The 17,175-nt window shown below is 41.0% G+C and overlaps 1 protein-coding gene across 6 annotated transcripts in view; it reads left to right on the top strand.

The window, feature by feature from the left end:
* LOC148019245 (type 2 DNA topoisomerase 6 subunit B-like) overlaps positions 1-15,687 on the top strand; it is a 148,528-nt gene extending 132,841 nt beyond the window's left edge. The window contains exons 9-14 of one of the 6 annotated variants that reach the window (XR_015687557.1): positions 5,828-5,969; positions 6,068-6,263; positions 6,415-6,539; positions 10,565-10,906; positions 11,086-14,217; positions 14,372-15,683. Coding sequence is in view for 4 of the 6 variants with exons in the window: in XM_087660838.1 (XP_087516964.1) it covers positions 5,828-5,969; positions 6,068-6,263; positions 6,415-6,539; positions 10,565-10,864 (763 nt within the window). In the remaining 2 variants the exon portion in view is untranslated. Of the gene's footprint in view, positions 1-5,827; positions 5,970-6,067; positions 6,264-6,414; positions 6,540-10,564; positions 10,907-11,085 lie in introns of all 6 variants that reach the window. The other 5 variants (XR_015687558.1, XM_087660838.1, XM_087660839.1 and 2 more) reach the window with 5 other exon arrangements.
* The last annotated feature ends 1,488 nt before the right edge of the window (positions 15,688-17,175 follow it).

The following is a 17,175-nucleotide window of genomic DNA, read 5'->3' as shown; positions in this document are numbered from 1 at the left end:
AGGCCATTGGGCAGCCAACATGCACCCCTTGTCCAATGCCTTGGCCTCTGTGGGATAACCACTTGGACTCCTTGGAAAGATAACCATTGCCTCTATACCACTAGGCAACTATCGTGCATCCTTTGTCCAATGCCTTGGTTTCTTTGGGGTAGAATGCCTTAGGGTAAAAACTCTTAAAAAACAAAAACACTCAAAACTTAGGTTGTCCTTTCTTTCTAGCTTAGTTTTTAGGCTTGAGAGGGGATATTGAGAAAACATAAGCATTACATGTTGAATTAGCCACCTAAACAGCCCAAAAAATGCTTAATTAATCAAAACCCTAAAATGATACATGGTTCGAAAGCTTTAAAACATTGCATGATACGAGGTCTTGAAACTTTTTGTAAATAGACGTACTACCCTCCATTGTAAGTTTCAATCCCTCTAGCTTCAATGCCCACACCCTATTCACGGAGAATATCTCATCCAAAGTTGCCCATTGATGTCTATATCAGTCTAGAGCATGTTTCCATGAGCCATGCCATTTTAAGAGACTTAGACGTTTTAGCATTTGAGGCTTGGAAGACTATTCCACCAAGGATAGGGCCTCATGAGATAGGATCTCCGATCTCCATAGAGCAATAGTCTGAGAATCTATGGATTTTCTTATGCTACAAGTGCACCACCTCTCAAAAGAGACAATTTCCCAATGTAGTGGGAAGTTGTTGCTAGAACCGAGTTTAACATATTGGGCTCTTGCTATGGGAGCCTTATCAATATATGCAAGGGCTTCTATTTGTATTGGTGAGCATTGGCCTTATATAGTTCAAGATTGTGGCATCCTTGTAGGAAGGGCCCTTCAGGTATTTGTGAGAGTAGAGCAGGTACTCATAGGTCTATTAATTATATTGATCCCCTAATCACCAAAGGGACAAAAGACTTGTTTTGGACTATTCTTACTCAATCTTTACCTCATGTTGATCATTGGACAGTAGAAGGGGATTTTAGAATGGTTGGGGCCTTGGAGAACAGAAAGGGCAAATGCATACACATAACTAGTAGAGGAGAAAAAGCAACTTGGGAGGATTTTGTCTTCCACAATAGGGGGACAAGACCCTTAGTTCATGGCAGCAAATCTATATGTTATCTCTAGTGTTCTAAAAGAGACATGACAATTAGGGCTAGAATTTTCTCCTAGTTGGACATATTTTATGCAGATGATTGGCCTTCTGACAAAAGGGGTCTCGTCAATATTATTGAACCACTTTATTACACCATGCAATGGAGGGAGCTGTGGGAACCAATACTTATGTCAAAATTCTTGTGCATTTTTATTATGAAAAGGATTAGAGGGAGGATATTACTAGGATTTGGAGAGCCAAGTCCTTCTCACCTAGCAAGGCAGCTAGAGACTTGGATGAGAATTTGTAGGAAGTAAGCTCTTTTTTCAGGGAGGAGCTGCAAGCAACAGAAAAGTAGTCTTAGAGAGTGAAAGAGAGCTACATGAGCCTTGTTGCCAACACTTCAAACAGAGGAGAAAAGGTAGGCCGGATGTAGGTGGGTGGCTAAGAGGATGCATGCTGCCAAATCAAAAGAGGTAGGGGATAGACTGAATAAAGAAGTCTTTTGCACTATAGGTCCTAGACAATGGGTGTTATGAGACTTGGGAGAGCGGATGGGTGTAAAGAAATGCTCTACCACAGAAAACACAACTCAGTCGTATGACAAATACACATACTGATAAAGAAATGCAGTTAGGGTTAGGTTAACTCAGAGACAATGAACACATTGAAAGATAATGAATGAATATTGAATAGAATACAATGCTCAATGCAACAAATATATTATGCAGTGATCCCAAAACGCAACATGGCAGCCTCCGAAAGTGTCTAGCAGCAGCAAACGCAGCAGTAATTTGTTGGATCAGTGTGACAAAGAGGCAGAAAACAGGCTGGAAACTGCAAACACAGCAGGAAGATGATGGCATCACAGTTGCCAATGCACATGATTAGCAAAACGCAGCTGTTGGAGGTCACGATCGGGCTGGGCAGCAGCAGTTTGCACAAAATGTAGCACTTGGATGATGTGGACAGGTTGGGCGGCAGCAGCATGCAGCAAACACCACTCGCCAAGGTGTCATCAGCTGCAGGGGGCAGCACAACGGGCTGAAACACAGCTTATTTGGTAGTGTGCAGTAGTAAATCCAAAAATCCAATGATGACAGCAGCCATCTGGTTAACCAATAGTATGGAGATGGCTGGAAACAGCAGTCCGAATCTGCGATGGATGGCTGAAAAGTAGGCACTTGATGGTAGAAGACAATGTTGGACAGCTTCGGCTAAGATATCCTCTACGTGCAGGGGTGTGGGCGGCAAAGCTCTAGCATTTGCAGGTTGCAAAAATGAGATTCTGGCTGGATGGAGGGTAGCATGCCTATTTATAGAAAGTTTGGGTCCTCCCAACATGGTTTGTGCTTATGGGACATAGACTCTCTAGGAACACATTTATTTTTAATAATAAAGTTTAATTCATTAATTAATCATGTTTTGGAGCTATTTTAAAGAAGCTAATGTATTTTGTAACTCAACAATGGGGCCCTTACCACAAGCCACGAGAGGTTGGTTAGGTAGCTACATATTACTATACAGCCTTGTTGGGTTCAATGACAAAGACACTTGATGGCCCCATTCTCAAAGGAGGAGAGTGCAAAGGCTTTATTAGCACTTTCATTAGGATACTGCCTTGGGAATGATGGATTGGACATGGCTTTCTTCTTAAGCACTTGGGATGTGATCAGCAAGGGACTTCTAGCAACATTTTAGGAGATTATGGCATCAAAAAAGATATGCCAAAGAGTTGGTTTGAGGGATTGATTCACCTCATCACAAAAGACAGTGGAGATAGATTGGAGATTGCCCACTGGAGATTGGTCACTTTGCATTGAAACAATGCATAAAATCATACCTAAAGTGGTCAGCCTCAGACTCTCTTGATGCTAGACCCAGATTGATTTTGTTTGCAAGCACAGCATCATCTACAATATTTTCACCTTTTCGGAGTCCATAGCTCATGCATAATCTAGGGAATAGGACCTCGTTGTTCTACTTTTCAATTTCAAGAAGCTTTTGGATAGAGTTGATTTGGAGTCACTAGAGGGTACCATGCTAAGGATGGGTTTACCAAAGCAATGGATCAAAGGTGCAACAGCTCTCTACTCTTCAGCTCACAGCCAGGTTCTCATTGGTGGTGTTAGAGGTGACAAATGTAGCATTCAAAGGTTGTGAGATAGGGATGCCCCTTGGACCTTGTCTTCTTGTATTTTGATGTAGAGGCCATGAGTTCTTTCTTGAGGGATAGATCTACAGGTATTCAAGGTCTCAGACTTTTTGTCCTAGAGTTTGAGGAGCTTTGGATGTAGAGTTTGCCAATGGCAAAACTATTTACCTATGGGGGTGAGGAGAATTTCAAGGCCTTTGTAGCTGCAATGGAGGTCTTTCGTAGAGCTTTAGGAGCTCTTTTTAATTGGTACAAATCCTATGGAGTTTGGGTTTGTGATACTGAGCAGCTAGATTGAAGCTATATGTGAATTGCACTTGGGTTCCCCACACCACTTCAATGCAATACTTAGGCTGTCATGTGGCTATTAATATTTCTTCAAAACAGCAGTTGGCACCCTTACCACTGAGCATAAGGCAAAAGCTATTGTATTGGAGCACAACGAGATTGTCACTAGCAAGGAGGGTGGTAGATGCAAACCAGTCTTTTGCTAGCCACTATGTGGTATATTACTTCTGGTTAGGCCTTCTCTAGATCATGCATTGACTAGGTGAAGCAAATCATCCAAGATTTCAGTTGGTCAAATGGAGGTGGTAGCCATGTGAGGAATAAAGTAGCCTAGGATGTCATCATTGAGCCCAGATGTAGGGGCAGTTTGGTGACCATTGACCTAGATGATCAGAGCAGAGCATTGATGGTGAACCTCATTGTGACATCTTTATCTAGGCAAGGAGCCATGGAAGCAGGTATTGCTATGGAGATTAGAGACCATTGCTCCTACTCATGGAGGACTCTGGCAGCGTATGCTTGGGAATAGCTTTTATGTTATATTTGCTACATCTTCTATGGATATTAGGATCTATAGGACTTCACTAGATTGACTCAGCCACTATTGAGGAGAAGTAGAGGTAGCCACTTCTCAGCTACTTAGGACAGAGAGAGACCACACCATAGAGACAGGACTTGCCAATCTTGGGGAAGGTTCTCTTACCAAGTAGCTTCTATAGTGGGGGAGTGATTTGTCTTTCTTGAGCTATTAGCTCAAGTATAGCGACAGACTTTTGAGGCATCAGGGGACTTCAACCATAATGGAGAGCATTAGAAACCTTGGCATGCTTGGAGTGGAGGAACACAGATACCTCACAAACATGGATTGAGCTCTTCACTAGAGCAGAGATCCTTCATGCAAAGGTAGCAGCCACTGGAGAGAGAGTGTTCGTTTCTTAGTAGAGGTGGATGGCACTCGGGTGAGAGGATTTGGATTAGTCAAAATTCACTGGATGTTCTCACCAAAGGATTAGAGTTGTTGTGACTAGGTATCTAGACCCAAACCCTCAGACTTGGATGATAGATGGATGGAGACATTTGGCACTCAGGAAGAGGCTGCTTCAGAGACTACAGTGGGACCTTGGGGAGTGGATATGGAGAGATCCATTTGCAAAGACACCTTGGATGTGCCCTTCTTTGGATATACCATTAGTCTGGGGAGGAGGATACAAATGGCCAGGATCAGAGTGGTGCCAGCTGCAGCTCAACTAGCACTATAGACTCTTATGGCTGGTATGTGGGGAATGATTGCTTGGGTGATAGACAGAGGTCCAGCTTGTAGATATGAGGATGTACATGGGTGTCTTGCCTATCTTGTCTCGGGGAAGCTTGTGAGTAGGATTGCCATGCCAGATTTCTCACAGACAGTGTGGACCCAGTGACATTGTCACAGATGTGAGCTCATAACTAGCATCATTGCTTGTGAGCAGGATTGCCATGCCAGGTTTCTCAGACAGTGTGGACCCAGTGGGATTGTCACAGATGGGAGCTCATAACTAACATCATTGCTTGGTACATATGGAGCATTCAGGACCTCAAATCAGCTTCACATTGCTTCCATCCTGGGTATCCTCCCATATGGCAAATGATAAATGGTGTGTACATCATCTGAGTTCTGACACTGTTGTATAAGTTCAGCAATTTGTTTCGCTCCAGCTTTGGCATTCATTAGCTCCATCAGTTCACTGCATCATGGGAATTTTTAAATATGAGAAATAATATTCAGGGTGTGCATCAGCTGAGTTCATATGCCCGCATGCATGTCCAAGCAAATTGTTGGTACTCCAGTTTATACTCTAGTGCTGTGGCTTATTTTTATATTCAAGCACAATAATCTGATGACATCAATTCAGAAAGGCTTGCAGGTGCTAAGGGTTAACCGTCACATCCAATGCTCCTAGGCAACTAAGGTGGAACATGTTTATCACTCATTCATATGTTGGTATTGATAATTTTGTTCTGGATGTAAGAGCCCCAATCATGAAATTCGTGTCTGATGAATATATGCACTCTAAATTGTGTTATGAAGTACATTGGGCATTGGAATGTCATGTAACTGTGCAGCTTGGTAGTTCATCGAAAAAAGTTGCAAAAGTCAAACTTAAGCGGTGCTTCAAGAAATGTATCTTTGCAGAGTTTGAGAATTAGACAAGTATAACTAAGTTTTTCATTATCGGTGATTTTCTTATAATCAATACATAACACTTCTGTACTCATTTGCCACCTTTTTGTTGGGGGGGCACAGAAATTCCATCATGATTGGAATGGGACTGGCTAGATCATCAGAAGTTTCATGTATAACACAATGGTTTTTTGAGGTTTGTTTTGCTTTCATGAAGCATGCAGAGAAAGAAACACAACCCTCTTCAGAACATATCAAAACAGAGGTAATGTTTTTGTGCAAATGACCATATCTTTGGCTTTTGTGTTTAATATTACATTTTGAGTGATTACTCCATTTCTGTGCTACTTGTAAACATACTAGGTCATATTCTTTCAAGACTTTATGAATGCCAGCATCACAGGAATTCTGGTTGACGTACTCAAAACCAGAGTAAATTGGCAAAAATCAGGCTTAAGCGTGAAAGATATCTATATTGACAGTGCTGGAATAGCCATAATTGTATGGGATAAGTTACCAAGTTTTCACAGGATAGAGCTAGTGTTGCACAGGTACAAAGGTAATATCCTTTGGTCTGTAGGTAAAACCTTTTTTGGGCATGAAAATTCTTCTGTTTTCTGAAAAAAAAATCTGCAGATACAGAATTTTTTGAAAGTCCTATACTGTTTTTGTTGCTTTCATAATTAAAAGATGGTTCTTTAACTTGAAAGAAAGCCAGACTAGGTCAAACACATGGAAAAGGGAAGCGAAAGTGTTGAGAGAATCAGTAGAAGGAGCTCTGAATGATCTGAAAGAGAAGCATCCACAGTCATTTCTTAGCAAGCATGCTGTTGAGGTACAAACACTGTAATCCTCTTTATGAATCCTTTCTACATAGTCAGCCAAACAGGGACCATGCACAGAATAATTCAACCAATGGTTTAGTCAATTTACAACACAGGTAATGCATCTTGTAAGTTCATTTGCAGCGTAGCACATCTAGCTTAATGTATATCATTTCCTTTTAGCTGCTCCTTCCATAGGTGACCAGGTCAATCACTTTTGCCATCTGTTCAAGCTACCTCTTTATGATGCGTGGTGGGTGTTTTTCTCATTGGAGATACATTAGCAAACAGAACGATCACAGCTGCCGCATGCCCCTTCTGTTCAGGTCAAGGCACGATTGTTCCAACACTCTAGTACAATACCCTCCCACATGATATGGTTTTGTGAATAGCTGGAGCTCTTTTTCACCATAGCACATCACGCTTGTGAACTACAGATTCCCAACATAGACTATTTTAAAGTTATTCTGGATTTTTGTCATCGTCTTCCCTGCATTATGCTCAATTCTCAGCATAGATAGATTTCAGAATTTGTGGAGCATTTGGACTGGAGTCAATCATGCAAACTGAGTGGATGGTACGGGTCGTAAGAGAAAAAGCATACAAATGGAAACAATCCAACTACACCCCTGCCGGCAATTTGTGGGGTGAGTCTCACAATATATGTGGGATTTTTTCTTCTTCACTGTTTTGTTTTATGGGCATCGAGTAGTGCCTGGTTCGCTATTCATAAAGCCCCCCACTGAACCACTGTTGCATCTGATGATATTTGTAGTCCAACCATGCAGTCTTTTATCCAAAATTTTCAGATAGTTTTCGTTAAAATCATTCTATGAACACTACCAAACGGCTTTAGACACAACGTCCAATAAATATGATTTCTTCGTCATAGAAAGCAAAAGAAAGTTAATTACTTTGTACAATCAGATTTGGCCTCGGCAGCACGTGTTCCAAAATTGGCCCCAGCAGCACTTGTAACATGGCTTTGGTTGCAAGGGGGATTACTCACTAGAGAAGGTTATTGGGTGCAGCTTTAGTACCTGGAGACAGGCAAAGAAATTCTCAAATTTTCCTCTTTGAATGAGGGTATGAAAACAACACGAGACACTTAGCTGCTACTATTGCAAATTGTACAGTAAATTTTAAAGCTTTAGTTTAGCATCAACCGTTATAGGAATCAGCACTCAGCTTCACCACAGCTGAAACCCAAAAATTTGGGAGGACTCCAACAAGTGACAAGAAACCGATAGGAGAAGAAAAGACAAAGTTTAAGTTTGGCCTCAGTTGTGGACTTAACAAATCTCATCATAAAGACCTTAGATTTAGCATTAAAATCTCCTGTGGAGTGGAAGACTTCAAGAGATCCGAGGACGAAAGCCCAAGTTTCAGTACTAGGCATGGCAATTCTGAAGTTAAGCCACCTTTGTGTTTCATGAAGGATTAGTTAAAACAAGACAGGTATCAGCTTATCCTCAACGAACAGGGAAATGTGCAAGGGAAGAAGATTAAAGCCAGCCAGCCAAACGGGCTAAAAGTGACAAATTATTGGACCCTGACAAGTTGATAATCATCCAAACTTCATAACATAACAGAAGCCTTTTCAAAGTCGCGTGTAAGGGACACACGGCCTTTATTCATGTCCATATATACCAATTCGACGTATAAAAGATGGCTTAGGACCTAGGGGATTAGTAAAGGATTGTGACAACAGCCGAGGAGATTAGATCCTAAATGGCTTAGGGGGTTGAAAACAGATCCAAGAATGGCCTTAAGAATGAATGGATTACTTGGAAAGTGTCGTGGTAGAGTCACAACCTTCAAGGTTCAAGGTGTATTGGACTAGAGTCTTTGTTGTGGTAAACAAAGGAAGCAAGAACAGGTATTTGAAGAACACCAAGGTCCTCTAGTATTTCCTTTCAAAAGAGGAGATATACGCGTAACGCAACTATGTGACCAACTTAGGTCGTCAGCGCATTGAAGAAGTAGATGTTCTCATAATAAAGAAAGTACATGTATTTATCAATGGAGGTTCATAAAAGAGTGACAATGAGGGGTCAATAGAGTAACACCTTGAATGCATTGTTTTGAGGTGTTACAAAATCCAAAATTTATGGTTTAATTGTTTGAGTCACATTTGACCTGTATTTAATATGTAAGAATTTGTTCCATAGTAACAGTGGGATGCAGACTCAGAGAACCCAATTCCTCCTTTTGGAAATTCACAGAAAGGCACACTGCCTTCTTTTCATCCTTGCCCCTCTACCTGCCCAAGATAAAACTAGTCTGATGATGTTTGTGGCAAACTCCCCCACACAGTTGATATCTCTAATACTTTTTCTGTCCAATATCCGGAAATGGAATGCTTATGGTGAGAAATTAGTATGCAAAGGAGGAAAAGTTTTTATTCAGATAAGCAGACAGTTCGTTAGTTGACAGGAGAAGTAGTTTTCTGTGTTTCAAACTCCATCATGTTATATAATCACACTGTTCTTCAATATCTGTAGTACATATTTGACCTCTTTTGCCCAGAACAAAAAGGAGAGGGGAACTTTACCAGCCTCCTTTATGTCACCAAAAGAAAGCTGTTTCCAAAATTTGTTCAGTAGGTAGGCACTGGGCAGTATTGTTCATTTTAGGTGAATGAGTTTTCTTCTTCTGAAACAACAAGAGTTCACACCAGCGTAGATAATCTCATGGAGACATTCTGGATCATCACACCAATTTCACCTTTGGAGTTTCCTTATTTCTGAAACAAAAGATTCTTACCAGCGTAGATAATCACACTGTTCTTTTACATTTAAATGATTATACTTATATTATACCTATTTTTGCCCCAACCAAAAGAAGAAGAAGAAGAAGAGGAGGACCTTAGCAGCCTCCTGTTCTGTTAATGCTGGGCATTCGCATGCAGCGAGAGCCAGTTGCGTAGTCCCAGACTCCAGTCACCACACAACCCCAAGCAGCACCCGAATTGCCGCTGGGCCCATTCATGATGGAAAAGTAGAATATTGTTTTTTTGTCTCCCTTGCAAGTTGCAGTGCCTCTATCATTTGTTGATGAACCTTTTATCCCTTTTGGGGTCACATTATTATACCTCTTTTTCTACTCCGCCCTTTAGTACCACCACTGGCACATACTGATTCACATCAGTGATAAGGTGTGCTCTAGCTTTTCCAGGAGAATGCATCCAAGCTGTTGCTCATCCTTAATGAAAAGGGCTGCCCAGTAAAAACCCTGCAGGTTTTGTCTATAAGGTATAATGCAGTACTGATTCATGAGATGGGTAAAGGTTGAATTCTAACAGTTGTGAGGCGAATTTTATTTTATCAGGATGTATGGTATGACCTCGAGGCTCATGGTCCTCCTCCATGGCTGTTGGAATAATTTGTGGATAATGAGAGCCATCTGTTGAATCTTCTCTTTCTTCTGTTCCTTAGAACAATTCCAAGCCATACCTGCAAAAGCAGGTGGCCACTTGTAAACAGCTCAGTGATTCTTCTGTTTTCTTTCTCTTATTTTAAAAGATTAAAATGCTGCAGCTTGTTTTTTAGCCTCAGGGTTGAAGCCTAGCTATATGAAACACATGCACATACTCTCTCTTCTGATCATGCAGTGTTTTGAGGTTTTTGTCTCAAGCTTCAAGTGGATGAGCGCCAATAGAGTGACACAGTTCACTGACACTTGGATGCATGGTTTTGAGGTTTCACAAAATCCAAAATATATAGAAATTTACACGCTTCAATTGTTTGACTCACATTATACCTATATATACCGTGTAAAACACTTGTCTCGTGTGGCTAAAAACGATGCATTATATTTTAAGTAAAATTGTCACGAAATTGGGGTGGGTGGGTGTCTCATAGCTTCACGTGGTTGGAAAGGAAAGGAAATGTCTGCCTAGACTGTCAGGCTATACAAAGGTGTCTCGATTGTAATATCACATTTCATATAGGATCCTGTTGAAACTTCACCTTATTTCGATTGGTTGCAAAAGACTAATTTGCGCACCTGAGGAATCTCTGTTGGGTTTCTTCAGTCACAGAAGCTTGTTCCAGACTTGTCAAGATGCGTATCTATGCTTGTCACGTCATCTTCAGATAATATATTCAGAGAAGCGTGTGCGGAGATTCTGGGTGTGAACTGTACCAACTTTCTGGTGGTAGAACCAGTAATAAGATCCAAAATTGTACAGAGTATTGAAAAAGTTGACCAGATGCCTTTGGAAGGAAACAAGAACGTGCTGTCTGAAGAATGTAGTAAGTGTGATAATCAGACTGAGGTTGTGCCAGAGAACGAGGATGATGGCACTGTGCACAGCATCTTTGAGTACGCTTAGACACTGCCATCAGATGATTTGAACATTATCACTCTGCATGAGGTAATGTTCATGAATGTCTCATTTGTTATAGGATGCTCACCACCAAGAGCATTACAGGACTGTCTCTATTGCATAAGAACGCATCACTATTTTCTGATCCTGGCAATGTAGCCTTGAGTTTTGGGAGATTCTTAAAAGGTGAGTTGTCATGCTAATCACTTTATATTGGATTTTCACAGAACAAAGGAGTTTCCTGTGGTCAGGCCCATCCTGAAAGATTGGATGTTCAAGATACCCACATTTGACCGAGTTTTGATATGACAAGACAGAGTAGGTTAGTAACCTGAATATTGAAACAGTCGTGAGTTTTACACCTTTTAAGGTTGCTATTCAGCAGATGGAAAATGTCAACACTTACATGGATAAGGTATGGGTTTGAATTAGAGCAAGAGTGTAGTGATTCTCTTTGTGCCACATATGTTACCAAAATTTGTTTATCTTTTTTTCGTGAAAAGGCTTTAATGTATTGTTTAAGTATCAAAAAAGAGTATTACATCACTTATGGAGCCAAAGGCTAGCTTGGAGGATTAGCCAGCAAACAAAGTTCCAGAACAGTTTCACCAGAGCTAAGGGCAGTGCGGGGCACACTAGTTACATATGGTGTATGGGTAGATTTATTTACACCCATTGGGGGGGATAAAGAGGCTGATATTGTTTGTCAGATAGACAGGGTGTAGCCAGAATAAAGCGGCCATTTTGATAGTATAGTAGATATGGCCAAAACAAAAGAAGGCGAGACTTGATGTATGTGACCTAGTATTAGTGACCAGCATCTCTAATAATGGTAAGAATGTGCACAAAGTCTTGTTCTTCAGTTAGGGCAACAGCAAGAGCTCAGGCTTCCTTATCATTATGTTCCTTTTGTTGCTATTTCTTCTTTGATTCATTGGAGGGTTTTGTAACTTGGATCGCAATAGCTTTCTCTGCATTGCAAGGCTGCACACAAAATCAAGTTTTTGTTCTTTGATAATTGGCAGAAAAATGATCTTTAAAGATTGCTAATTCCCTTGTAGCCAGATAGCCCAAAGAAAATGTGTGCTAACAAATCTCCAAACTTCATTGGGGAGGTGATTGGCCTCTCCAAGAAGGATTTCTTTCCAATGCTTGGGAGGTGTGGAAATAGGTAAACACTGAATGGACAAAATTCATAAACAGAATAAGCAATAGTAAAATCGATTTTTTCAGAGGAATGTTTGGAAACCACAAGTGGGAGAATATTAATTCCCACTGGCTTTTGTCCCATTGTATATGTGATCTCTCATTAAGTTCATGGCAGCAGGGGATGTCCACTACCCATGTGATGACTTGAGTGAGAATTGGCTTCTGAGTTGTATGGCCTTGGCAAGACTCAGATTCCATTTGTTCGTTCTCTTGATTAGGAGTGCCATGTCTTCTCTTTTCAGTTTGAAGATGTGTTTAAGTCTCTCAGGGGACTGCCATTGACAATTTTGGAAGTCCCATAAATCCTCCCAGAGCTGGAAAAGCTTTTTGTACAGTCTCCAGTCCATTTGGTCCAGTGTAATGTTTCCTTAGAATAGGCTAAACCAAATCGAGTCAAGCACTGCCCCAAGGAAGGGATATGTTCCAATTCTAATTGAGGCATACTTCATCTTTGAGCATGTGTTCCATATACTTTTGGCAAGAGGGGAGGCTTTGCCTATTTTAATGGAACTTTTAGCAAATGCAATGGCAATGATTTTATTTTTTTACTTCATTTTGGACAATCTTGGAATAAAAAGTAGCTAATGCTTTTAGGTTTACCAACTAGATTGAGTCCTGTACTCGAAGATTGAAGACCTAGCATTTGGAACAATTGCTGGAAAAGGTGTAATTTCAGTGCTTCCAAGTGGTCAGCACATTCCAATTTGTTTTGGGGCTAAATTTGACCGGCCAAGTGTCAATTGAAGGCCAATTGTGTGAATGAGGGGGCAAACTGATAAGAAGGCTTGCTGGCCATTTATAATAGCAAGAGGCATTGGAAAGTGAAGGAGATTGCCAATTGGAATATAAATTAAAGAATACAAGGGGTGCCAATTTTTGGGGCCAAAGGGGAGTCCACTATTTGAGGTTAAGTAGTCACATTTACATTTTCAGTTTATGTGAGTTATTGCAAGGGAGAGGTATAGGATAGCTTGTTGTTGTCCCACTGTTATTATTATGCCTGACTAGAAGAAATGGGATTCTTGAAATGTATAAGCTTTGTTATTGATAGCTTTATGATGGGTGAAAAGAGCTATCATACCTCTCATTCGATCTTGCAAGACCTCACATGCAATTTGGATTGTCTTGGAGCAAATGCTCACAACCAAGAACGAGAACCACTTTTCCTTTTTGCAAAGAGAGTTGGAAAATGTTCAGATATATGAGGGTGATTCTATGATGGATTACATCACATACATTTAAGATTCACATGAGCAATCGCTTAAGATTGATGAGGCAATTCAAGTTGGATATCACCTTAACTCGCTTCTAGAGTTATATCTTGGTTTTCACACTTCACTAAATTTGTCATTGAGGGGAGAGATTAAGCCTCTTATATTCACGGAGTTGATGGGCCTCTTGCTTCAAGAGGAGCAAACTCAAAAGATTATGGTTTTACGTTCAAGCGATTCAACTATACTTTTTGGGTACAAAGACAAAGGGAAAGAAAGTAAAATGCAAATCAACCCAAAGTTGATGTTGGAAAGCCTTCAAACAAGGATAAGTTCCACTACTGCAAAAATCTAGGTCATTACATTGGCAAATTCAAAAAAAGGCTTGCAAAAAGCAAAGAAAAGGGACTCTGGTATGACTGTCCAAGAGATATCAACCACTTGCACGGGCAATGGTGATGTTTTTGCCAACCTCATGGAGGACCATGCTTTTCTTGCATATAGTTATAGCTCTTCTATGGATGGGCCAACCGTTAATGTGTTAGAGATAGAACTGTTGAGATATTTAAGCTCAGACTACCTACTACCTACCGACATGACAGCCAAGTGTGTGTAGCTATCAATCATGTGTGTGTCGCGAATAAGTCGGTAGCTGACTTAACTAGAGTTAGAGAGTTAGTCAGTGGTTAGTCACTAGACCTAAGCTAGATGTACTTTGTACTTTTGAGTGTGATAATAATGAAGATGAATATTGAGAGCTGACTACTCTCTGTTGCCCCTGTCTCTCTCTCTCTCTTCTAACATGGTATCAGAGCCATGAACCCCCATGATCTATGAATGATCTATGAAGCCCGAAAGCACGGCATTGGAGTTGCAAGGAGCTGGAGATTGAAGTCCTGCGGAAGTTCATGTGTGGCAGTCATTTGCATTACTTCAAAGGTATGATTACCTTGAGAGTTTAGCTCAGATATTGCTGAGACTATTCAAGTGGATCTCTTGGCATATGTGGGGGCTCATTTGAATGAGCATTGAGCTCTGTAAAGGCAGCAGTTTTAAAAAAACGTGATTGCTGAAAATTGTGCCTGTTTTCCAGCAAGAAATGGACAGCATGAAACAACACAAGCAGCATTGCTTTCTTCATGACAAACATCAGGTTTGGAGCATTAGCACCCTGGTTGAGTGGCCCTATTGAGGCTTGGCATTTGGCAGGTGCCTTGATCATTTCAAGAGTGTATTCAGCAGTGACTGTGCTCAAGTACAGCAGATAACCAGCAGCATTAAATCTGGAGCAGATCACTGTGAGGTTGACTGAAGCTTTCTTGTCTTCATCAAATGCTTGATGGGAAGTATTGCCATTGGACTATGTAGTAGGCATCATGTTTACCTCTTGGAGCAAAGCTTATGAGCTTGGTGAGATGCATATGAGGCTATATAAATAGCCTTCTCAGGTCTGAAACAGTGTTGGTATGCTGCCCATGATACTTATGTATGTCCTCATGTTGATGGGATATGTCAGATGACTCTCTACCATAGATGCCATGCGATAAGCATAGACAATGTCACGGAATGTTTGATAATGTAAATGCCTTCACTCTCATGCATTTGGGCATGGTTTTGCTCAGATCTGGAAGGCAAGAGCCGGCTGAAATTTGTCATTGAATGTATGACAGTTAATACTTGAAAGTTGAAGCACTATGATGCTTGTTTGGTACCTACAAAAGCTTGAATCTTTTCCACATGTATTGGGGATGTGATGTGGATGTTCTTTGGATGTTGTGGGCTGGAAATAATTTAAATCTGGACTAAATTCATTGCTGGTTATACAATGGGCTGGCTGTTTACAGCTTGTAAGAAGCTTGTCTGCCATTGCTACTGGTCATCATATACACCACTGTTGATGCTTGTATTTACCTGCATTGAACCCCCAGGGTTATGGTACATGTCAAAGATGTTTTGAGGCTATTTTGAGCTGAAAATACTTCAGATTACACAGAATTTTTACTGCTGGTTACAACATTGAACTGGCTGAAAACTGTCTATTACAGTTATGGAAATCTGAGCAACCATTTATGCCTATGTGATCATGTAATGTTCTCTACGAGTCATGACACATGTCTAATGTGATTTGAGGATGTTTGTGGCCTGAAATTGCTTCAGTTTTACACAGAGAATTGTTGCTAGAAATTGCAAGCTGTAATCTGTAAATGAATTTGGGAACATATATATATGTCCTGCATGCAGTGAATGAAACCTACTTAGCATGCTACTCATAGTTACTAGGAATGGGAATGGGAACGGGACCCCCCCAGAACGGGGGGAACGCCCAAAGTTAGGGAAGAGAAACTGCGCGAGCACACACACACACACACACACATATATATATATAGAGAGAGAGAGAGAAAGAGAGCATCAACACTTAAGTCTTAGAATCTAGAGATATCAACCACAATTCGTGAAGTTAGAGACATCATAATCAAGTTTCAACAATGATAAAGATTCAAAACATTGTAATCAGCAATGGATTGTCACATTCAACATTGTAATAAACAATGTTGCATAAGTCCAACAAGTGTGCATTGCAAAGACACAAAATATGCACTAAACTTTAAAGTCTAAAGATCCAAGTTACAAGAGCTCCAAGTTCCAAGTCAATACTCTAAAGTTCCAAGAGGCTAGCAGCTAAGTGCGCTCATTCATGGAAGATGGCTCCACTATGCTTGAATGCTCATCCTGTTGAACAGCATCCTAGTCATCACCATCACTATTACCATCATCATTATCGTCATCTTTTTCCCAACGTATAGAAGAATTAGCCTTTGCAACCGATATACGAGCTAGCAAGTGAAGATTGGAGCTTACATAAACTAGGTCATTCGTCTTCATTGTATCAAGACAATTTCTCTTTTTTGAGTGAATATGATTGAATGAGCTCCATAGTTACTCTAAACACGAAAAGCTAATTGTTTGGCTAAGAATATGAATAGCCAAACTTTGCAACCCTGGAGCTTCTGTCCCGTAGTCCTCCCACCATAAAGCAGCCCCAATATTTGTCATGTCCTCTAGTGCATCTTGTGTACCAAACATCTCTAATGTTTGTCGATACATAGAGAACTTATTTTTAATTTTGTGTTACATTTCACGACTAGGATAAAGCCTTGCAAGCAATGTGTTCCAAGCCTTGACCACCTCAAGGTCTCTTTCTTGCATCTTTCCTTGAAACTCGGGATCAAGCACATATGTTGCAACATGCATAGAAGAGTCATACTCATTCCATGTGCTGATGCATAACTCCTTGATCTACTCATACATGTTTGCATCTAGTTCCAAACTCTCCAACTTCTCAATCATGCGATCCATACATTCATAGATCTTCCCAATGCATGGATGTAAAATATTACACGGCGCAGCGAACAGAATCTGAGAAAGAGATAGAGAGTACACAACAGATAAGAGAAGAATCAATAAATTCTTTAACTTCAAACAACTGATACAAAGATGGCTCTGTCCAGCCGTGCGCTTCCACTGTGTGAAGCTTAGATGGCAATCTAAACAGAAGATAGGTGAAGAGCTTAAGGCTAGCTGGAACAACAACTCTGACTGGGTGAAAGATGAGTGAGTGATGGCTGCGAAGGGGTTTAGCTTTTATAGCCCGCGAAGGTCGTTAGGTCGGCCTGCTAACCAACCTACCATATGAGCCTCCACTAGTCGGCCAGGGAATATTCCCTTTACCATCGGGCCGGGGGCGCTGCCCTCGGACCCCCGCCAGGGGGGCCTGGGACCCCCCAGCCAAGGGCCGCTTCCGCGGCCCCCGGACCCCACAATAGGGGCCCCTTTTAACTCCCTTACACCGCAACTCGATGCAATGCGCCTCGAGTTGCTACCAGCTTAACCACTCTG

The sequence above is a fragment of the Lygodium microphyllum genome, chromosome 20 (genome assembly GCF_053477565.2).
Source record: "Lygodium microphyllum isolate KBCC chromosome 20, Lygodium_microphyllum_v1.1.10, whole genome shotgun sequence".
NCBI lineage: Eukaryota > Viridiplantae > Streptophyta > Polypodiopsida > Schizaeales > Lygodiaceae > Lygodium > Lygodium microphyllum.
Note: the sequence above shows the minus strand (reverse complement) of the source record. Positions and strands in the feature narration are given on the sequence as shown.